Source organism: Atractosteus spatula, chromosome 14 (assembly GCF_055471065.1).
Source record: "Atractosteus spatula isolate fAtrSpa1 chromosome 14, fAtrSpa1.hap1, whole genome shotgun sequence".
In the NCBI taxonomy this organism is placed as follows: domain Eukaryota; kingdom Metazoa; phylum Chordata; class Actinopteri; order Semionotiformes; family Lepisosteidae; genus Atractosteus; species Atractosteus spatula.
Genome location: NC_142719.1, coordinates 17,681,260 through 17,704,978, shown reverse-complemented (window position 1 = coordinate 17,704,978; position 23,719 = coordinate 17,681,260). Strand labels below are relative to the sequence as shown.

Below are 23,719 nucleotides of genomic sequence, written 5' to 3'. Positions count from 1 at the left end.
CCTGTTTCTTGTCTTCATGATAATACATTATTTGCCACAGTACATTCAGGTTTGCAAACAGTTCCAGAATATTTTTGATCAATTGCAACGGCCTAAAACAGCTGCTTACACCCAGTGCTTTAAAGGGTAAGGTATTGTTTTAATTTCTGCTACAGGTCAAAAATAATCAAGCCAACCCCTACACGGTGCACACTGGATATTTAAGGTTTTATTTAATATTTGTTTAGAACTGCAGAGTGTAAAATCTGTACTGCCCCAACCCCCCCACCCCCCACCCCTTTGAATACGTAACTTAGATGAAGTTGCAGTGGGTCATGAGCATAACTTTTTAATTTTAAAAGTATACTTCATACCACAAAACAAACAAACTCACAACCCAAAGTCACTGTGTGATAGAGCAGATAAGGCTCTAGAGCTGGGTTACCCATCCTGGGCCTGGAGCCCCTCAAACCTGCTGCTCACTGTTCCACTTGCGCTCTTTCGTTCGAGTAATCCTTCACTGAACCAACGAGTCACTTCTGGGGTTTTGTCGTTTTCCGAACTTGGAGATTGTATGGTACTTATAAACCTCCTAAGGGTTTAATTATTTAATTAAGTGCTCAAGTATGTGAGTCTCCATGACCAGGATTGGTAAACTCTGGCTTAGACTCCAAACTGGACAATTGAAAGGTCAAATCCAGTGTGGGTGGTACAGCAGCAGTACCCTTGAGACAGTAAAATTCCCAGCTGTATGCGACACAATAAAATTAAAACAAAAGGGCTAGTTGGGGAAAACAAATGAAGCTTTTCTTGAGCGATGTCTTAAATGACCGACACATATACAATATGAAGGAATGAATTGAACATCTGGTCTTTTTATTTCTTTAATTTTTTTACTATTAAACAGAAGAAACAAACTCACTGGTAATCAGGTACACCTGGCTGAAAGCAGACCAGAACAGAAGGATTCGGGATCAGGTGAAGAAGGTAGGGAAGTCAGAAGAAGGGAGATCTAGAAGACACAGTTTATTGTGATCCCAGAAAGATTGAAGTGAAAGGTCAAACAATCTTTTTATTTACCCTGGTCCTGGAAATCCCCAGGGAGCAGGTTTTATATAAAACACCTTGGAACAATTAATGTGCGAGCAACTACAGCCAATCGGATGAATGCTCATCACTGGAATTGAGAAATCTTCTGAAACAGAACCTGTCCGCTCTCGAGGACCAGAGTTCCCTCATGGTAGGAGGAGCGGTCTGTGGAGCTCTGAAAACATTAATCATACCAATCATTTCCAGACCTCTGCTCATTAAACCCACACACTGGAGGTCTTAAACATCGGAGTGGGCAGAGCCCCCTGATCAAGAGAGCGAGCATTCAGCCCTGAAATCAGGAAGCGCTTCTTTGCACAAAGATTGGCGAGGGTATGGAACAGACGTCACAGAAGGCATCTGCAGTCATTTCGCTGTTCCTTTAGCGACAATAATAATCCCCTCATTATTAATAAAAACCCTAAAAGTAATTTTGTATTTAAAAATGTTCCTTTAACAAACCCTCCCCATAATTGCTTAGGGAGGGTGGGGTGATTCATTTTCCCTGCTGTTCTAGAGTTCTGACTTGTTGCACAAACGATTAAACACACGCCCACACGCATGTGCATTACTATCATTGTGGGGACTTTCCATTGACTCGCTGGTTTCATTTATGGCTTAACTCTCCGCGTAATCGAACTCCTCAAGGGTGAAAGCAGACCTAAAACAACTATCTCTGGCACTTTCAGGTTAACATGTGGCTTCTGGGCCCTTCCTCACACGGCCTGCTGTCCTGAGTCAGCCTCTTTGTGGTTACAGCTCTCAGATTTAGTCCCCACATGGACAGTACTACACACCTGCTAACACTCGCACAACACGTCAGCATACAAATCTACGAGTCTTATGACGAGAGAAAAATTATTGTTTATACTTCAGTCATTTTCAATGAACAAAACAAAATATTCTCTCTCAGCATTAGACTACATGACTTAAATGCTAAGTAATATTTGAGCCAAACTAAATAAACTGAGTAAATAACTACATTCAGGAATTATGTTACTCACAGGAAAGCAGTCTTGAATAAATTTGAAGCTCAAGAATTCTAAGGGCGAAGCCTGGTCCCAGAGAACTCCAAGTCAGCAAATTTGCTATTAAATGACCTTAGAACTGAGGAAAAAGATCATTGAGCAATTAAGAAGGTGATTTGTTTAAGCTCAGCGGTTCTTTTGTTTCCCCAATTAGTGTAATTTAATAGCCAGCTCAGGTTTCTAGGTCTTTTTTCCAATATGGACAAAAAACACGTTTTTTTTTGTTTCTTTCATAAACTACCAGGATTTTCTAAAAGGGCCAGATTATACAATGGTATGTTATCACTGATGCAGTCACATTATGCATCATCTGTAACTCAGTACACAGTATATATAATGTGAGAAGATCATGTGACCTTTGAACTGCTCGTAGGTGCCGTCCCTGTGCACTAGCTTGACCTCTTGACCTCTCCTGCCTCACCAGCGCAGCCCCGAGACTCAAGCCCCCTCTCTCCTGCACTGTCCTCTCTGCACAGCTGCACATCTCTGCCTGCCTCCCTTCCTCTGCTCCAGGCTGCCCAAGCTCACTGCACGTAACATTTACAACAGCACAGGACCTCCAAACGGGCAAAGCAGCGAAAAAGAACCGAAAATCTAGACAGTATAAGCCACCCCTTGTTTTGTTTAATTAAAAATAGATTCATTTTGAAGGCCTTCCTCTGACAGGGAAAGAGGCCCCAATCCCATCCCCAGTAGGCAGAGGGCTTTGGCAGTGTGGGACTATGCAAAGCTGCAGGCCACAGTGACTGGGAAACATTTCCAGTCCAATTCCACCCCTCCCAGCCCCCTGCATCCTGCCAGCCCTTGGGATCGGCTCCTCGTCCGCTCTCTGGGAGCACTTGAAAACAGTGCCGTCTGACGCGCTAGTGTTTCAGTAAGGGAATGCTTTGGGTCTGCAGTCTTTACTTCAAAACTTGAAACTGTTGTCCTGCTTCTCACCACCCAACTCCTTCCTCCCCAACCCCTTCATTTCAAGCCGCACCTCTGTCCCGGTATATCCTAGCGATTCCATTGGAATTCAAGCGGATTTACTCTTTCAGAGAACTTCACCCTCCCCTACTCCCACTCCAGCCCAGATCCCCTAGCCCCCCACCCACCCCAAGTTAAATAAACTCCAGCTCTCGTATAAAACACAGGCCGGGAGGGCGCGACTCTCATTCGTCCTCCAAGTTCTGGTTCAGCAGGAAGTTGGCGGCCAAGTTTTCGTTCTTCTCGCAAGCGAAGTAAGCCTGGATCACCAGGCCCTCCGGGAAACCCAGCGCTTTCAACTGGAGCAGAAAGAGGGAGGGAGGGAGGGACAGAAGAGGAGGAAGAGGTGAGTCAAAGGGGCAGTGAGGGGAATCCGAGGCGAAACTAAACGAAAGCCTAAATCCATTAGGGCAGCGCTCAGAGTCATCACGGGACGACGACCAGGAGCGGCACTCTGAAAGCCGTTCCTTAGGAAAAAGGCCAGAATGTGCTAAAGGAGAAGAAAGTGGGGCTTAGAGGGAGGATTTCTGAGTAGCTCAAGCAGTAAAGGTGATTTCCTCTACTTCCTCTACTGGGATCAGTCATTCTTGTTATTCTCTCTACTCCCAGCAAGCCGGTGACCCCTGTCACTTCCTGGGCAGGCCTGCAGAGATGAGCCTCTCCTCTAACTGCTGCCCTACCCCCCCCCCCACCCTGTATATGATTGGCTGACAGAGGGGGCATGTCAGAGGCGGAGCCTGTCTGCACTTCCTCATTCTCCCTGAGTGGGCCATCCCTCTGAGCGGAGACCCCTGGCGCTGCCAAACCGAAAGAGTGTATCTAGACAACTAAGATGGAGTGAGCTGGGGGCAGCGGTAGTTTGAAAGAGGCTGCAGAGGCGGAAAGCTAAAGGCGAAAGAGGCGGCAAAGAGCGAGACGGAGGCAGAGAGGCAGCCAAGCGAAAGACGGGCTGGCGAGACCCTGAAATCAGAAGGGTGATAGTGTGCTGGATGTGAGTCTGTAAAAGAGAGAATAAGCCCTAGTTGTGTGCAGGCCCCAGGGTACGTCTCCCAGAGCTTCTCCTGCCCCACTCACCCTCTCGATGGCCTCCTTCTCCTGAGGCGTGACCTGGATGTAGTTGACGGGGGAGCTGTCGTCTCCCGCGGCCCCCAGCTCACCCTCAGGCCCCTCGCCCAGCTCTCCCACGGGCTCATTCAGCATCTGGATGAACAGCTCCTGGTGCTGGCTGATTTGCTGCGGAACACAAAGAAAATCATGGGAAAAAGAAAACACAAGGAGCTGGGAATAGCTGGGAATAACCAGGGAGGAATAACTTGGATTCGGATGATCACAGGCAATAACCATCCATACTGCTCATCAAAGTGTCCTTAAAGCAGAAAAAAAGTCTTTTAAACTCTAATGTGTCACCTCAGCTTGTCACCGAGACTTCCTTCTGGGTCTTTTCACTTGTAAAACACATTTATGTGTCACTTGGCTTAGAATGGAGTTTCCAACAAGCCTAGATTTGACATAGATGTTTAGTATTAATATAATAGTAGTCAGAAACAGTTCATCACTTTTGCAGGGGAGGTTTCAAGACTGTTGCTTCTCTTTTCATGAAAGTAATTATAAAACTGCAAAGATGCCAACACCAATCAAAACAGGTGCAGGAAAACACATCTAAGTTTAATGTCTCTTTTCAATTACACAGATTTAGCATTTTCCAGGGGCTTCATTCAGGGAAAGAACAAAGCCAGCCTGGTTTGGAAGTCATCCAGCTCATCTTGAATCCACCACTGGGTGAACTCACAGGTGTAAAGTGAAGCTGTAACCTGCTTGGTTTCAATGAGCATGTTTTAACCATGACCACGACACTCGGTACAATCTTTTCTGTGGGCTGTTGAAAGAGCTGCTTGTCTGACTCCATGAAACCAGAATCAGCACATTAGATGCTCCTGATTCTACAGGTGAAGTCAGCCGCCATCTACATGTTGAGAGACCTAAGGAGCCTGGGATCTTCTTGTGGGAAGAAAGTGGAGAGGTAGCACTGCTGCCATACAGCGCTGGAGCCCAGGGCTCGATTCGGGACCTGGGGTGCTGTCTGTGTGGAGTTTGTATGTTCTCCCCGTGATGGGGTTCCTCCCAGAGTCCAAACACATGCTGGTAGGTTAACTAGAATCTGGGACCCTTGGCGGGCGAGTCTGTGTCCGTGTGCCCTATGATGCACCCAGGTGAACCCTGTAGCTCCAGACAGGATGAGAGGGGGCGGAAAGGAGCGCTCACCTGCAGGAGCTGGGGATTCTCCCGGCCTAGCTGCTGCAGCAGGGCGGGCAGGAGGGAAGGGTTCTGCTGGATCACCTGCCTCATGCTCTGGAACTGGGGCTGCTCCCGCAGGAACTCCAGAGGGTTGGCATCTGCAGACGGCAACACAGCCCACAAGTCAGCTCTGAAGTTGGGTCTCGCAAGGCTCGGCCAGTTCCTGCACACCTAACAGGGCACACCTAACAGGGCTCTGAGCATAAAGGGCTACACGACCCGTTCTCGATGTGGGAGCAACTACCGGGCATCTTCAAGTGCTCAGGACCACACGGGAGACGCCTCCTGGGGAAGAGAGCTGGGGAGCTGGGCTTACCTTCAGCTGTGGCCGTGTTGGCGGGGGCTAGCTCCTCTGCTGGGGGGGTGGTCTCCTGGATGGGGCTGTTGGGAATCCCCTGCATGGAAAAGCAAGCAAACACAACCACGCCCCCTTTGAGACGTTTTCCTGGGATGTTCTGAACCCCCACCTAGCGCAATCTATCCCCTTCAACCTTTCCAAACTGGCCCAGCATGCCGTGTTTCACCTCTCCCTCTCGGTGATCAAACCCAGCTACACCTTACACTGCAAGGATCGACACCGCTAGAGCACAGCAGTTTAGTGTCTCGTTAGACCAGTACTTACGCGCTTCTCTAATTGGCTTAGAAGTAGGGCTGGGGTTTTCCAGTTTAGTTCCGGATATTTAAACCTTTCCATCTCGGATATACGTTACACGTAATACGAATGGGAACAAAAAAAACATGCAAAGGATTGTTGTAGCACAACATTTTGTAATATTTCCACATTTTAGACACAAATAGAAGAAATCCATTTTAAAATGTTAAAAGCGTTAACGACTTGTCTTCAGACAAACCAGAAATGCTTTTAATTCAAGAATTAACGGCTACTCAAAACTGAACACAATCCGTACTGGTACTCACAAGCTCAGTATGCTCAGTATGCTCAGAAGCCTACACCTAACCTTGACCACAGTTTAAACCAGTTTAACAGGCAGAAGTCGCAAAACTAAATCGGCAGAATGCTACTGGAAAAAGTCTGTAAATTCTGTAGCTCTTAATGTCATCTGTCACCCAGACAGCAGGATGGAAATCGCTCCAGTAAAGGTTCAGTCACAGAGCTTTCAGAACAGGCTGATTTGAAGCAACATCAGTCCTGCTCTTCAGGCTGAATGAGTGTACAAGGAACTGGAAACATAAAGCACGAATCGTAACAGTTTCTATAAGTTTCATAGATGATTTTGCTTCATGTTCACATGCTTCTGACGATGTGTGGAAAAAGGAACCACTCCAGGAGAAAGTGAAAAGATCGTGAGTATAAAGTAGTTTAGGAAATTACGTGCCTCTTCAAAAAAAAAAACACAGAAGTTTTGGGATATTTCTGGAAATCACCAGGCCCTACTTCTAATACTCAAGAGCAACTGAGTACAACAGGCGATCGGAGTCCTTGTCGCTGTGGACTCCTTTGTCCTTGGGGCCATGTTTAGTTTTGCTTCTGCAGAGTTGCAGCGTTTTATGTCAGAATTTCGTTCAGGCTGATGGGGAATTTAAGGCTGGTTGTGTTCTCAGGGTCTAACGATGTCGTTCTGCGAGCCTGCAGGCTGGATAGGTCTTAAGACAACTCAAGAGGACTAGGCCCCCAAATCTGTCCCAGGCTAACCCCCCCAGGAGCTCGGTGTGGTTCCAGTTGCACTGCCTGCATTGAAAACGCACTCACAGCCTGGGCCCTTTGCTGTACTTCTCTCACCCCCACTAACGTGGTCTAGTCAGTTAAAAGACTGTGCAGACTTGCAATTAACAGCCACCGGCTCCTATAGCAATCAGCCCCCTCTGCTCGGTACCAGCGTCCTCTCAGGGGCTGGCCCGATGCCCACGGGTCCTCACAGTGAGCAGGTACTCCACGGCCCGGTGCGGGTTGTTGAAGCTGGCTCTCAGCGCCGCCACCACCCTCTCTCGCTCGTAGCCCATGGACATGATCTCGGTCAGCATGCTCTCGTACTCCGCGCCTGTCACTGCACACAGACACACAGATAGACAGTGGTAAAAGCAGTGGAGCCAGGGCACAACCTGGAACACCCGTCTGGACTCCCCCACCCCGCAGCAGACTCTGCCCTGGCCAACACCGCTGGAAAGTACCGCTCAATCCCATGAGCCTCTGCTGCTCACTCCTGGTCCTGGAGATCAGCAGTGCCCCCTGCTTGTCCTGGAATCTTCATGACTTCATTTGAATCAACAACTCAGTGGATATTGTCTATTTCACCACTGTTTCCAGGTGTTTACTCACTGGGAATCATCACCTATAAAAGCTGGTGGCCTGCAGCTGTCCAGGTCCAAAAGTGATGCCAGCCATTGGCATCACTGCTTTCCCTTGTCTCAACCTCCCATTACTGCCCCACAGCTCACTGCCCATCACCTCCTGCTGTATTCTGCCATATTTATTGTGCTTATTAACACACACGGTCCTTGGATTGCTCTCTTATTACACATCAGTATTCCATTTGCTAAAACACTGCCAATACAAATGATTATTATTAATACTGTATTGTCAGCTGCTGCTCTTGTAGGTCACCTGGCAGAAAGGCATCAGCTGAACAAATGAATAATAACATATCGGCACCTGATCAAACACAATTTGAATTGGGAGAAGAAAAAATGCAGGACTAAAGGCACTTATGAGCATGTGAGGGCTTGCTTTCCTCAGCTCTTGTGAGAAAGAAACAATATGTCTGTTTCTGGCCTGAATGCATTGTTTCCTCAAGTTTGCAGGGCTGGACAGGGATGCACTGCTCCTTCGCAGTCGCAGACCAGGTGCCCTCCAGGATATCGTTCATTTGATTTACTTTGTGATCATTGAGACATGTTAGAATCCAGGATGAAAGGCTTACAACTGCCATGTGCTGAACTCCAGACAGTAGCCAGTTTTTATTTTAACCCCCCCCCATCTGCAGTAAGGGCTGTGTTCACAGCTACTGGAGTCCGAGAGCCTCTGTGTGCATCTCGCGCACCAGTGACAGACCCCTGGACACTCACCCAGCTCGGAAGACGCATCTCCTGCTCGTGCCGCCTCCGCAGACGGCTCCGTGCTGCACGCAAGACAAGCAACAACATCAGAGACAGCACCGAAGGGATAAGCAGCACCAGTCAGAAAAGCTGGACAGGTGAGAAGATCAAGATGAAACCACCTCTTAAAACTGCCAGCCTCACCTCGTTACAGCTGTACGGTCTCAAATCAGCTTCCGACAAAGATCTAAGATTTACTGACAGGGGGAGTTGTGCACTAATTCCCCTGCATATTTGGAGAAAACAATTTTAATTACCAGTGGATCTGCATATAGTTATGAATCCTGATAAAGCCAAGAACTGGAGGAGTTCCCTTGCCTTGAATTTCTTTCATTTGACTGACTTGTCAAGACAGAGTCTTGCACCTGATCTTCTGTATCATTTGCCACCAGGCCTGCTATCCCCAGCTGTGCCTCTACATGGTGCTGCACCCACACAGAGAGACTGGGGCTGGGCGGACCGAGCCAGCTGCAGGGGCCCCGGGACGTCTCTGCGGGCCCAGTTTGGCAGGAGTCAAAAGAGTCTCGTCTGACTCATCCCAGCTGCAGTCACGTGGGCTAGTGGCTCGAACCCATGATCACACACAGCAAGTGAGACAGAACCTCAAAGACGCGGATCGAGCTGTCAGCTCTCTTACCTCGCTGTGCCCTCGGGCTGGGCTGAAGCAGGGGGAGCCGGGTCCTCCTTGGGCTTGTCGGTCTCTGGTGGGATGGGAAGGGCCGCTGGCGCCGGTTCGGGAACCTGAGACGAACCCGATTCCTGGACTGAGACCGCAGCCGGTTCTGAGGAGGGGGGCTGTGATGCTGGGGCAGGTTTTGTCTGAAGCAGGAGAGACAGGAGATTTACAACAACCAAAAAACAAACAAACAAAAACTTGCTGAACTGATAAACAGATAGATCAGAGATTCTGAAAAAAAGATCCATTTATGATAAGATTCTGTGCTGCGTGACGAAATGCCAAATGCAGGCTGGCCCTTCTCTCCAGTGGGCTGACAGCTGTGCGTTTCAGGGTGACATGGCTTTTATTTTCTATCCTCTTTATCCAATTCTGTGTTGGGAGGGAGCCGGAGTCTATCCTGGCAAGCAATGGGCACAAGGCAGGGTACACCAGTCCATCGCAGGGTACATACAGACACAGATATGCACACACTCATACCAGGGCCAATTTTTCCAGAAGCCAGTTAACCTAGCAGTGTGTCTTTGGACTGTGGGAGGCAACCGGAGCACCTGGAGGAAACCCACACGAACACAGGAAGAACATACCGACTCCACACAGATAGCACCCCAGGAATTGAACCCAGGGCCCCAGTGTTGTGAGGCAGCGATGCTGACCAGTGCACCACCTTACCACCCCCATTATATTCCCAGGATTTCAAAAACTCATTTTCATTTATTCCACACTTTCCACTTTTTTCAGAATTCACAGGAACCCTAAGTGTCCGGAGGGACATCCTTAGGGATATCTGCGGCCTCACTCCAAGGCTCAAGCAGTAAGATGTGGGTCTCTCCGCCCCCTACCTTTGATACCATGACAACCACAAAGTTCTTCTCGTCGATCTTGTAGTCCTTGATGGGCGTGTCGTCCTGCAGGATCTTCCCGGCGTAGATGAGCTTCTGCCCCGCCACGGGGAAGCTCTCTTTCCCCTTCTCCGCCTCGATCTTCTCCTTCAGGGCTTTCACCTGGAGAAACAAACCACCAGCTCGGGAAATGGACCACTCCTCAGCCTTTCTTTTTAGCAAGCTGGGATCTCCATCCCCAAGGATTTGGAATCTCCAGTTGTCCGACATCAGTTTTTTTTAAGGCAGCAACTCCTGATCCTCCTGTGGAGGGGGGGGGGGGGGGGGAGAAGCCCCTCTGACACGCCTCTCCCCCGCAGTGCCCTTTAGCAATGCGTCACCCTGCAGATTCAGCTCCATGATCACGGGTTTGAGCCTGGGTCATGTTACTGTGGCTGGGGCTCCCCATGTGACGGCACACAAGGGGATGTCAAAGGTAGGGTCGGATTAGCTGGAAAGGATGTCATCTGCTCATGGTGCTGTGGGTGAGGGACATGCCTCTCCTCCTGCACAGGGATTCACTGCCCTTGACGTGTTACAAGACGGGTGTCTCCAATGCGGGCAGGGTGGAGGAGTCTGCCTACATTTCCACATCCTCCCCCGTGTGCGGTGGAGGGGTTTGTAGCCGAGAGCCGAGATGAGAAAAACCACAAAACGATTGGTGATTCCAGATCAAGGACAACACGAAATGGAGGCTATAATAACGAGAACAGGAAGGGCTCCTTTAGGAGCCAGGAGAGTGGCGGGTGTCTGAAGCTGTTTCCAGCACAGCTTTCAAAACCTGCCTGCCTGACATCCTTTACTCCATTCGCAAGTAGCTGCCAAGCGAACAGGGTTGGCTAAAAGGTCTTTTCTCTTTTCTAAAATTTCTAAGAACCTGAGAACAGTTACCAACGAGAAGACAGCATTCGTCCCTCCCTGCCCTTTGGAAGCTCCTCAGCCAGCGTTTCTCCTGGTCTTTAGAAACAGGAGAGTTGTACAGGCACAACTCCGTCTTGTCTGATGCCTCATAAGGCCTGTTAACCAGCACAACATCAGGCCTGTCATCTCTTCCACGCTCCTAAGTGTGGCCATGTGATGTTGTGATTTTGCTTGGGAGCCTCTTATTCTGAAACTTGATGTTTGCTGAGCTGTACAAAAATGTTTTTTTTTAATTAAAGGTGTTCACTTCCCAAAAGAGGTTACCTTTAATAAAACATAATTAAATTTACAGTAGTGCGTGTATATTGTGTACACTAATGTTTTTTTAACTGGGAAAAGCAGATAGGTCTCAGACGAGGGAGTTTTAAAAATTATTATTAAGTCGTCAATATGATGTCATGTGTGCAATTGATGAGTATTACAATATGCCTTTTCGGTCTCTTTTTTAAACTCCTTTACACATGCAATGTCACCCATAACTATGTTAGTAACAGTCACTCAACAACGGCCTAAACTGCGTTTCTGTCTGTCTGTTACCATAACAATCGTTTCTTATCGTTTTTAAGGAACCGCCTTTCATGTGGTGAAGAAACCGCTGTACTCAGAGTCACGTGGCGTGTGACTTCTGCTGTTCACGCACGAAGCATCATAACTAAAGTACCGAAACGACACTTTAATTCTGCAGAATTATTTCATAATTGTATACGCGGTTCCTGTAATGAAACACACCGGGTTACTCATTGGAACAACTCAGTGGAACGCTTATGTGTCAACGTATGCGGTGCCTTACGTGTAGTAACATTATTCTTTAAAGAAGACTCGGACAACAACACGAACGTGTACAAATCTTCCGACAAACCGAGAGGGCCAACTCTAGCTGAGGATATCCATTTAGCTCGGGGTGTCCAGTGGGTTTTTTTCAAGAAACTTGTAAAAGCATATGCGACCGCTCGGCGAAACGGAACTGTCAACTTTGAAAATGACAAATTCGACCTAAGTCTAAATCCCCCCAGAATACCATCACCAACCATCACTGTTTTAAAAAAATCTAACGTTACACTTCAGTTTCATCAAATCGTGTTTGGGTTTGTATGGACCGAGGCATTAGTACGGCTTAACAGGTAATATTAATGCCTCAGTCATGCTGTCATTCAACAACCTACAGCCGCTTACCGTTTGCTCTGCGTCTATGTCAATTTGAATAGTTTGCTGTTGCAGCGTCTTCAGAGTGATTTGCATCTTTCTTCTGTTTCCGATCTGTCAGCCCAAAACTTCTCTAAAAAAACTATATATATATTTGAAACACAGCCTGTCAATTTGGATCTGAAAAAACTCGCACGCTGGTGGATGAGGTTGGCGAAAAAAACAGCACACACGAGCCATCAACTCACTGCCGCCATCTTAGTGATGACGTCATGAAGCGAACACGGTGGGCAGACGGCCTAGCGTCATCTCTGTCACGTGATGGGGGTATCACTCGAGTTGAGGGTAATGGAACGCTATTAAACACGTGGTTCTTGTAAAGTTAGGTGACCGTTTCGTACAACTGCGTGGTCAGAAGTATGATTCCGTGAACTAAACTTAACATACCATAAATGGCACTATAGACAACGATGTACCAATTTCCGTAGTGTCCAGTGACGACAGCAAGGTCTATCAGAGACAAAAGGCTCTGCTCAGCCTGATTTTGGTACCTGCTTGCGGTGACAAAGAATCCTTGTGTTGAATAAATACATAAAACTAAATGACACGCATCCCGTATTTTATGTGCTCGGGGAAGGAAATCGTGCCAGACTAGAACTTTCTATTTTTCAGGTTGTTTTTCCCTGGAGGAAAGCAGTACTACCGACCAGACCAAAGCTTGCGTATCTTCTGAGATCTGACAAGATCGAATTAGTGTTATGATATTTTTGTATATATTTTGTTACTCTGCGTCCCCCTAGCTATAGAAGTCCGTCAAATGCAACAATAATAGTGCTAACAGACAATGTCAGAACACAATAATGACTTCTAGTAATATCAGTCAAGTACTAATTCCCCTAAAATGTGTTTGTGCTTGTTCAGAACTACAACTCCCACAAAGCACCTGAACGTCACTTCCGGCCCTTGCAGTTTGTAAACAGAGCAAAGGGGAGATGGGGTGGACGGATCCTATAATACTAACTTAAAGTGAATCAGATATGTAACTGATATATAAATACCGGCGATTTTTTTGGTTTATTTTTGGCTAGGAGAGATTCTGTTGCAAGCACAAGAAAAAAGCCAGAAAACTGCTCTCTTGCGTGCAGTTGTTCATGGATAGGCGTGATTTAGCGGCGGGTTAGCTTTCCTTGCCCATATTTCGGGTGTCGGGGGAAGACGGTCTCGTTTAGCCGCCCCTCCGCAACTCTCTCGGCCAGTGCACCCGAGTCCACTTCGATGGGGAACTGCCTCTCCTCGCAGGGTGCGGACGACTTGTCGTTGCTGAACGAGTCGGAGGGGGCCAGCTTGCCCGGAGAGCCACCGCCGCCCTATCAGGTGCAGTAGAGGGGGAACGAGTGAAATACAGACCGGGGATTCGCTGGGAGAGGACGAGTGGTCGAACAGAGCTCTTCAGGCTGACGTCTGGAAAAGCTAAAACAAAAACGAACGCCTGTATAATTTATTCATTTTTAAAATACTGAAACTCCGAAGGCGAGGGAATTAAAGAGTATTTATTTAGGTAGTTCAGAAGTGTTGTTAAGACGAGAAAACTGGGGTACACAATTATTTCTGCTCCAGGGAATGTGGCTTTTTTTCCTTTCTGTTAGTTTTACGTGAAACGTTCTTTTGAGACGATTGAGGACCTCTCTTCTCTTTTTGAGACGCGAATCCCGAGAGAATTAAGAGTGCTACACATTTACTGCACAGAAACCCGCGTTGCTATGTCTGTTGTGTGAGACTGGCAGACACTGCGACAGTTTATTACACTTTAAGAGGCCGTTGCATGTTGATTGCACGGGTTTCATTTGATTTACAAAGTAAATTAAAACGAAATGTCTGACTTCAATAGCATATCGAGTATGTCTGCAACGCTTTCGAGACTAAGAACGTTTTATCGTCTGGTGTTGCTACCACCTTTTAAAAAAAAAATAAAATAAAATTGTCAGTACAGCCAAGCATTTTCCGAGTGATAAAAACAACTCTTTACGCTTATTGTGATGTAGATCTGATGAGAAGAAGGTCCATACCAACACTCCAGAGAATGGAATCTCTTCATTCAAACTTGGTTCCTTTTAATCAGACCAGCTGATGGACAAAGCAGGGTTATACTTTCCGCCCTGTTGGGCTGAGACGGGGCTTATAATGGGATTTGATTCAAAATAGGCATTTCAGGTCTCCTCTGATTTGTATGGTTTGCTTTAAGCCTTTTTCTGTTTGTATTTCTTGAAGTTGACATGTAGAAACACTCCAAATTAAAGTTCATATCTTCGCCGTGTGTGCTTTTCACTGTGGGTTGTACTGTCTAAATATCTGGAGCAGTTTTCTTCAGAAGATTCCTTGAAACACAACTACCGCTAGATGCAGAATTTCGTTGTAAAACGTTTCTTCCAAAACACTGAGGATATTTACAGTCCAGTTGGTAGACTGGTCCAACATGCTTGTGCTCTTATCTGTCATTATTGATTGAATTCCCACACCGCCAAGCAAACATTGTTTCATTAAACATTGTCTGCAATGTAGCACAGGAAGAGAAGAATGAAATGGTTCCAGTTTAGACGTCTTTGGACTTTGAGAAGGTCAAGATAACCTGTAGGACTGCAGGTGTAAGAGAGCTGGGAACCCTCTCTCTAAAGATATTCAGGCTTGAAGCACAGTACCTGGGGGGAAAGACATTTTCTCTATTTTCATGTGTTGAATAACACATATGATATTGTAAGGGCTAAAAATAACCCTGTGCAGCTGTTTGTTTTATCCTGTGTGTGCACCTGTTTGCCTGCTCTCCTGTACGCTGGGCTCTGACTGTGCCCTGTGTGCCTGCTCTCCTGTATGCTGGGCTCTGACTGTGCCCTGTGTGCCTGCTCTCCTGTATGCTGGGCTCTGACTGTGCCCTGTGTGCCTGCTCTCCTGTACGCTGGGCTCTGACTGTGCCCTGTGTGCCTGCTCTCCTGTTCGCTGGGCTCTGACTGTGCCCTGTGTGCCTGCTCTCCTGTATGCTGGGCTCTGACTGTGCCCTGTGTGCCTGCTCTCCTGTACGCTGGGCTCTGACTGTGCCCTGTGTGCCTGCTCTCCTGTTCGCTGGGCTCTGACTGTGCCCTGTGTGCCTGCTCTCCTGTACGCTGGGCTCTGTGCCCTGTGTGCCTGCTCTCCTGTACGCTGGGCTCTGACTGTGCCCTGTGTGCCTGCTCTCCTGTACGCTGGACTAACTGTGCTGTGTTCATGTGCCCAGGAGCACGCTCAGGTGCCAGTGTACCACCCCACGCCCAGCCAGACCCGCCTGGCCACCCAGCTGACCGAGGAGGAGCAGATTCGCATCGCCCAGAGGATTGGTCTCATCCAGCACCTGCCTAAGGGCATATTCGACCCCGGGTCCGAGCCCTCCGACAAGAAAGTCAAGGAGTGAGTCACCCCCTTTGCCTGGTGCTTGTACCCTTGACAGTAAACTTAAAATAGAAGGGGGCTTCCCAGTTCTGGTCCTGGGGAGTCGGGCTGAGCTCTTAGTTAGTACATTGATCTCTTGATTGAAACAGATATTTAGCTACTTTTATGAAAACATAAAGATTACTAACGAGAGGATGTTATTCGGCCCCTTTGGTAGTTAGTAGCTAACTGATCCAAGGAGCTCATCCATCCAGCTCATCATGTTTCTTGAAAGAAGTCTGATTGTTGGTTTCAATAATGGGTCTGGATAGCTTGTTCCACACTTCTGCCACTCTTTGGGTAAAGAGGTCCCTCCTGTTCTCGATTTTAAATTAACTCACGTTATCATAAAGTTTAATAGTTGAGAGGAAACCTCCGGTGTGTTTAAAAGCTAAAACAATTGGAGATGTCAAATTAATTCTATTATAAGTTCAACACAGGTAAGTACAATGATGTAACCGACAGCCCATATGAGGTGCAGACTCCTTTCTGCTTTAAGACTTAATTCCTGCTGCTTTAGGGCAGTTCAGCAGAAGACTTTATTCAGTAAGCCTTGAGTCAAAAATACTCATAGTTTATTACTTAGTTCTCTTTTTCAAATGTTAATTCCAAGAATAACAAAGTGAAATAATTGTTCATTTCTTAAGTTCCATGACTGTAATTCTTAGCAGGTCTTTTGTAAAAATTTGGGAATTGATGATCATAGATAAGTTTTCCTGTAAAACACGGCAGAACTTAAAGCAAGCTGGAAGAAGTCTGTGTGTTGCGCTCATTCTGCTATTGGTGGCGCTCTGGGGTCTTCCTGCCCAAATCAAGCCCACACAGCGCTGATGTTGCCCAGTCAGTGTCGCCACTGTACAGACCCCAGTCACAGTCTGGATCAACCCAAGCTCCTCTGAGCATGAGGCACTCTTACTGGCAAGATCCCCCCCTGTCGATAATTACTCTGCAGCAAACAGAAGCTGTAGCAAACGCTGTGATTCAGAAGAGAGGTTGGTTGAATCTCCTCTGTGGTCTTCTGCTCATTCTCTTCATCTTCCGTCCCCCTGCCCCCCCCCAGGTGCGTAATCTGCATGATGGACTTTGAATATGGAGATCCCATCCGATTCCTGCCCTGCCTGCACATCTACCACGTGGACTGCATCGACAACTGGCTGATGAGGTCGTTCACCTGCCCCTCCTGCATGGAGCCCGTGGACGCGGCCCTCCTCTCCTCCTACGAGGCTAACTGAGCCGTGACCACCCCCACCCACCGCCACGCACGCCCGTTGATAGCGCCACTTCGGGGGGACTGAGCTACCCAGGGGAGGGGGTGACGAGGGTACTGGGGAGGGCAGGGATGGGGGGGGGGGGGGGGCTGGGCTGTTGTGGGCAAAGCCGGTATGAAGTGGGCGAGAGCCCCTTTGACCTGCATGTACCCGGCTCTGCAGAGAGCACTGGGGAGGGTGCCTCCTCTTCTTTGCCTGCATCCTGCTTTGAGGTCTCCTGTGCCCAGCAGATCCGGGACAGACTGGGAAACGGATCCAGTCTCCATGGGTTAATAGGACTGGGGAGATGGAGAAAGGAGACAATAAAGAGGAGGTTTTGATTTTGATCTGGGACTCGCACGCTTTCTTGGAAGGATCCCGGTAGGGAGATCAGCTTCAACAAAGAGGCCAGGTGCCTTTATCCTCATGCCCTGTGTGATGCATTAAGCACACAAGTCACGCAGATGCCTCCCTAAACTCTTTTTGAAATCCGCACTGGCGCATCATACAGCTTTCTTCGTAAGTTCCTGCTTGTGGTGCGGGCAAGAAGATCAGTGGAGAGGCTTTCAGTGAATGTGAGTGGAATACAGGTGCAGCTGAAACCTTGGTGTTTTACCTTCTGCTTGGGGGTGGTGAGCCTGCTCAGTTGTAGTATAAACTTTTATTTCTGTCACCCGAGTGGCACAGAGTAGGAGTACCTCAACATTTCGTCAGATTTTTTTTTGATAAGCAAGGTGGAAGAAGGGTTCTTGCAGAACCTGTCCCATCTCTTATCTCCATTTACAGTGTGTGTAAGGTTTTTTCATGCCTATGTTTGTTAAGCTTGATACACACCCATGATAATTTTTTTTTGCTATTAAAGTAACAACGGGGACTGGGTTTTAACAGGAAGGGAAGGTTTAAATTTAACCTGTTTCTAAGTGTCGTCAAGCCTAGGCCCCATAACAAAGTGCCAAGGAGGACACAGGGGTGTTAACTGGTGTAATTCCACTATGGGTGCGTGCAGTCTGGCCTCTCTAAAGATCCCCTATAATTCAGCTGGGGAAGCAGTTTCTCCTTTCTCCCCCTGATCTGCTGTGCTCTGGGGCTGCTGGTGCAGCATAGCTGCCTTGTGTCCCCTAGTTTTGACCCGCACTTCTGTGGCGGATGAAGTGAGTCTTTAGATGAGTCCTCATTTATGCAAAGCGCTGTGAGATGAAAGGCTTCGTCCAAATACAGTACATTGTAACTGTAATCATCATTAACAGAAGGGGTGATCGCTGAAAACTCAAAGCAGAGCTCCCCTCCTTGTCAAGGGCTGACTTGCCTTGTGTCCCACCTGTTCCCAGCCTCTTTCCAAACAGCTGTGGGAGCACAGCTGGATTCTGCAGATGGGCGGGGGGGGGGGGTGGTGTGCGGGAGGATTGAGAAGGGTATCAGAGTGAAAGGCGGGGGTCTTTCAAGGCCCTCTCACTCCTTTTCTATTGCACAGAAAGCAGAAAGCACTTTGTGAGAGCGGTGTGGGAATCTGATCACAGTTTATTCTTTTTTACTCTCATCAGAGTATGCCACCAAAGCGATCCTGTTCATTAGAGGGTTTGTTTTCTGGGGGGGGGGGGAGGTAATCATAACCTTAAGCTGCTGTTTTGTGTTTCCTGTTCATTTCTGGGGGGCAGACAAACCTTTGAGAAGCTTATGCCATGGAATCAGCTGGTCTTTTACAGAGCTGACTGAGTCTGCAGTCAGTATTGTGTTTCATGTCAGGTTTTTTTTTTCAACTCAGTCATGATTTGTAAGCCTCTTAATTTTGTGCACCTTTGCACTTGTTGGCTGTTCTTTACTCTTAAAATGCGGTGAATTATTCTGGTCAGGGGGTTGGCCATGTAAGTGTCTATATGTGTCTGAAGTTTGCCTAAGGCTCGTGGTGTCTTAGCCTATCTCTGTCCGTATGCTGCTGTTTGCAAGGCAGAAGTGACTCCACATTTGGCTGATTGAGGATTAAAACTACTGTGCATTTCCACATTTCAATAAAAATACATTAATACTGTGCTTTTATATGGTGCACTAAGCACTGGATCACATGGTAATCATTTTCTTCGGTATATTGCCAACGAAACACAACAACACAAACACGTGTTGGTGTGTTAACTAGTTAGCCTGAACCTAACAGCAGCCGGGCTTCTGTGAAATACTCACAGTGGGGGGGGGGGGGCATCTCCACCCACATGGGCACATTTGTGTCAGTTTCGCATTCCATCTCAGACCTGAATGACTTAATTGAGCTAATTAAGTGGATAAGAAATCACGTCAGCTGTTTTCTCTGTGTCTTTATCAGGTGCTAATTGTACGGGGAGCATTGCTGCCATCAAGGAAAAATATATTTCATGTGGTCTCTCGTAATTATGAGACAATTATCTTGTAATTATGAGGTAATTTCCTACCTAGATGCCCTCAAATGATCATGGGTATGACAGATCTATCACATTGTGCAGTGACAGCACCTAGAAGCTACAGAGCTCAGCTGGAACTGGGGCTTGGAGTTTGTGACGGTGTCCGACACTGCAGAATGTGCACAGACTTACAGTCGACGGGGGTTTAGTCATGATTCGTCCCTAATGTGAACACAAATCATTATAAGCATGAAGACGCACACATACTTATCCTTAAACAGGAAAGAGTGTACCGTGCAATCAATTCTACTGCTTAAACCTGAAAGTCGCCTAATGATAATGCAGGTATTGTATAACAGTTGTGCTGTCATGTAAAGTACTGGATAAAGTATATCTCGTCATAATAACATAATTTTTTCCTTGATGGTAGCAATGCGCTTCTGTATAATTGATAGGAGCCTCCAAAATCTGAAGGAGCCCTGCCTCAACAGCTGGAGTTACTTTCTTTAGTAATTGTGTTCTTTATACATCTGTTTTTTAGAGTGGAGTGTGTTCCCTTGGGGTTCGACTAAGAGAAGCAAAGATAAAATTGAAAAACCTCAGCCTTGCAAACTTCTTCAGAAGCAGTAGAAAATCTGATGCTGCATTAATGCAATCTAGTACGTTTTTCTACAAGGATCAGCTGGGGTCGCATTCAGACACTAAGACACGGCTGGCTTTTGTGAAGGATGGGCTGGGGAATCTACTAGCTGAACAGTCTTCGCGAAGTATGCAAAATGTAATTTTGTAACAAAAAAAATAAAGAATGGCTGACAAGAGGTGCGCTATTAGGCAGCGGACCTGTAAAGAACAGTTGATTCTGCTGCATGTGTGAAGATGTGTTGATATTTGCTTCTTTTTTTGCAGATAAGAAGATTGTGCCAGACGTTTAGCGAATCAGATGTATGAGTGGAATCATTGCAAATGTCAGACACTGCTAGCTGGTATTATAAGTGTTTGTTTCTGGCATGGCTTTTAGGAATTGGAATAAGGCAAACAAAAGAACATAAGCCAAGCCTGCTGAGATCAAAAATCCATTTGTCAGTTTTCATTTTAGTTGTTTGTTTTACTGGATTTTAAAGCGCTATGTGATCCAGAGAGGACTAACCAAGGCTGCTGCCTGCTGATAGTCATGATCTCGTACAGAGGTTGTTAAATATAGGGAGAGTCGGCTACTAGCTTCCATCAGGAAAGAGAGGAGAGGTTCGCCCGCTGGATCTGAAACGGCTGGTCACCGATTTATTAGGCGTAATAAACATTTGTCAGTGTCTCCATCTTGAAACATTTGTTTGTCCCATCATGAGGTGCCTCAGATGTCTTTAGTGAAATGTCTCTGTCCATTCTGGGTTTTATCCTAGCTGAGCTTTTTTAATTAGGCTTATTAAACATGTGTATATTATTATATTATAGGCCTGGTGAACACTGTTCTAGTAAAGGAGTTTGTTGACCAGGACCGTGTTTAAGGAAGACGCAGGGCCCCAGAAAAAAGGTCACCATCTCTGCAGGCTTCAGAGTATTCAGTCAGCCTTGCAGGAGTGTAGAGAATTGCAGAGGGGACAGTGGACACTGGTGAGTAGTGCATTGAGACTCCTAACGGGAGAGTTGAGGGTTCAAATCCTGTGGATATTGCTGTGCCTCCTCGAGCAAAGTACTTTAACCCAGTTGCTCCAGTCCATACAGCCATATACTGGGGACCACTGGGACCACAGGGTTGTGGGGGGTGACCTGTAATTGAAGAGCGACCCTTCGAAGGTAGGGATGTATGCATACTCTTGAGTCCCCTTAACATGAAAGAAACTGGGGTGAGCTCTTGTCTGCAGTGAGCCTCTAGGTGCAAGTAGGGACTTTTGTATTGTACCCCATGTTTAGAATTATTTACTTGATTCAGATTGGTAATCTCTTCACACAGGTCTTGGTACCCCAATGCAGAGGGCAGAAACCCTCCGAGACTGCATTTACAGCTAGAAGATGTGGTACCTGGAAGTTATGAACTAGATCGCCTTCATTCCAGACTCTTGGGAGGAGAGGTCAGCAGTCTGGAAGAGGTACTATGGGCAGACAAGTGGAGATGAATAAAGTGTTTATTACACTTAATAAGCTGTTGAGTTAAGGCGCATCCTGCATGTGTTCATATTTTCAGATGAGAAAGGTGAAGGACAGCTTTAAGCAGTCAGTCATCTCTCTGTGTAGTTTTGGTAAGGTCAATTAAAAACGTGTATTTAAATAATTTACTTGTTCCTTGACCAAGAGAGTTACAATGCCAATTTAGCTATTCAAGACAATGATGCTTAGACAATGTGAAAGTTTTTTTTATTATTATGGTTATTGTAAGGGCCCCTTTCACAAAGCTTAGACTCCTGCTGTTCTTTGAATTGTTTCATTTTTATATTTTTATCAACTCTACCCATCCGACTGGGAATGGCTCAGCTTTCAGGCAACAGATCCTGTCCACAGGGCGCTTTGTCTATGAGCACATTGAGAACTGCAGCCCTGACGGAAGAGCTGATGCCAATTGTGGGAGTAGTGTGTGGCGCCACTATCGCTGCAGGTGTGCACGGCTGTGCTGTGTTAGACTAAGCCTGCCTCCAGGGGGAGCTCTGCCAGATGTGTAATGGTTCATGGGGAACCCCAGTCACAATCTACTGAAACATGACCCAAACTTATAACATCTGGGCCACGGCGCTTAACCTGGGCTCTGAGCAAGAGTCTTTTACTGCTTTAGCTACTCTGAAGCCCTCTGCATTTCTTTAAATGTTTTTTTTTTCTGTGCCTGATTGACGCTGTGCATAGAAGTGGAATACAAACAAAATAATCAAAGAAAAATGGGAGTTTCAGCTTTATGAACTGGTTCCATCCAGTTAGAAGTGAGTGAAAGAATCACTCCTGTTCTCCAATTGCTGTTTTTCTTTCCTGTCAAAAACAGTCTATTTCTTCTATGGCTGCAAGAGCTGTGGCAGCGGCCTTATGTGATTGAGGTCTGTTTTTTTAGCCGACTCCATGCTGTGTTCTTTCGTTCGCCCTCTGTGGTAAAGCTTGTCTTCAGTATTTAACGATGATGATGTGCTGAGAACAGCAGGGAATCTTTGTCAGTGTTACAGGCCAATGAGAAGTACAAACCACTGGGTCTTCTTGTGTTTTTAAATGCTGATCCAGGCCAGAGCTGGAAGTCTGGAGCTGCACATTGCTGCCCTGGTTACTCACTGTCTGCGATTCTGTGTGGACAGATCGCCAGGATCCCCGGGGCTGTTTTTTTAATATCTACTGCGCTCTCAATTTCTCAGTTGAGCTCAAAAAACTTGATTTGTTGGCTGTTTTAATAGTTGAGACAGCTGAGAGGCCTGCAGGACTGTGGATCTACAGGACTGGACTTGGCCACCAGTGTCTTACATTTAAAGCTTTAGAACAGAGTTAGGTTTTTGTGCGTATGTAGGCTATCGAGGTCTCTGTTCAAGAGCAGGACCTGAAGAGTTAAAATTGGTCCAATCGAGCCGGATATGACCATCATTAGAATGCAATCCTACATTGGCACAGTAGCTCCCCCAGGGCCAGGATTGGAACTGCTGCTTTACGAGACCAGACTTCCAGCTTAGCAGAAGTCGCTCTTGAATTTCATTTTGAAGATCCTATGGCTGCCTAAAATCAAAATATTAAATATTGATACGTATATATCTAAAGTTATCCCATTTGTTTTTATGTTTTGTGTTTTTTTCTTCTCCTGGTGCATAGCTGTAGAGAGTGCTCCCCATGATACATATGAAACACATACTTGCTTATACACATCACTTATAATAATGGTGCCAACAGGGTGGTTTTATATTTTGTTTCAAAACAGGTCTGAAAACTATTTCAGTTTACAAGTGTTTTTCAATAGGGCTAAAAGCATGCATTATCATACACAGGAAAGTTTAAAGTATTTCTGACAGTAATAGTAAAATCATTCTCAAGATTATTTCTGTAACTCTGGGTTCAGTTTAAAATGTGCTACTGAAAAGCTAAATCTCCTTGACATCTGGTCTACATCTGTATGTGGTCTAGCACCTCCAAAATCCAGCCAGTCTTAAAGGTCACCCTAAATCAGCCTGTACATTATTGATAAATGAATCACTTAATGTAATTTGATTAATAACATACAGTTTTAAAGTTTAGTTATAATTAATAATAATTGCTCACACTTATATAGCGCTTTTCTGGACACTCCATTCAAAGCGCTTTACAGGTAATGGGGACTCCCCTCCACCACCACCCGTGTGCAGCCCCACCTGGATGATGTGACGGCAGCCATAGTGCACCAGTACACTCACCACACACCAGCTATCAGTGGGGAGGAGAACAGAGTGATGAAGCCAATTCAGAGATGGGGATTATCAGGAGGCCATGATTGGTAAGGGCCAGTGGGAAATTTGGCCAGGACACCGGGGTTACACCCCTACTCTTTTCGAGAAACGCCCAAGGATTTTTAATGACCACAGAGAGTCAGGACCTCGGTTTTACGTCTCATCCGAAGAACGGCACCTGTTTACAGTATAGTGTCCCCGTCACTATACTGGGGCATTAGGACCCACATGGACCGCAG

General features: G+C 46.7%; 2 protein-coding genes across 3 annotated transcripts; one reads left to right on the top strand and one right to left on the bottom strand.

Annotated features, from left to right (window-relative positions):
* Positions 1 to 834: 834 nt before the first annotated feature.
* Positions 835 to 12,314, bottom strand: rad23aa (RAD23 homolog A, nucleotide excision repair protein a). Its single transcript, XM_088932732.1, has 9 exons — positions 12,066 to 12,314; positions 9,933 to 10,094; positions 9,052 to 9,233; positions 8,385 to 8,437; positions 7,239 to 7,366; positions 5,677 to 5,755; positions 5,328 to 5,458; positions 4,140 to 4,298; positions 835 to 3,364 (listed from the first exon to the last, which is right to left on the bottom strand). The coding sequence occupies exons 1-9, from the start codon at positions 12,129 to 12,131 to the stop codon at positions 3,251 to 3,253; spliced, it is 1,074 nt and encodes a 357-aa protein (XP_088788858.1). The 5' UTR covers positions 12,132 to 12,314; the 3' UTR covers positions 835 to 3,250.
* A 692-nt stretch (positions 12,315 to 13,006) lies between these two features.
* Positions 13,007 to 22,810, top strand: rnf11a (ring finger protein 11a). Of its 2 annotated transcripts, XM_088932745.1 has the most exons (4): positions 13,007 to 13,409; positions 15,301 to 15,470; positions 16,552 to 16,653; positions 20,014 to 22,810. In XM_088932745.1, the coding sequence occupies exons 1-4, from the start codon at positions 13,311 to 13,313 to the stop codon at positions 20,015 to 20,017; spliced, it is 375 nt and encodes a 124-aa protein (XP_088788871.1). In that variant the 5' UTR covers positions 13,007 to 13,310; the 3' UTR covers positions 20,018 to 22,810. The 2 variants fall into 2 exon arrangements, with proteins under 2 accessions (XP_088788871.1, XP_088788870.1); XM_088932744.1 differs by lacking the exon at positions 20,014 to 22,810 and having other exon boundaries at positions 16,552 to 16,837.
* The last annotated feature ends 909 nt before the right edge of the window (positions 22,811 to 23,719 follow it).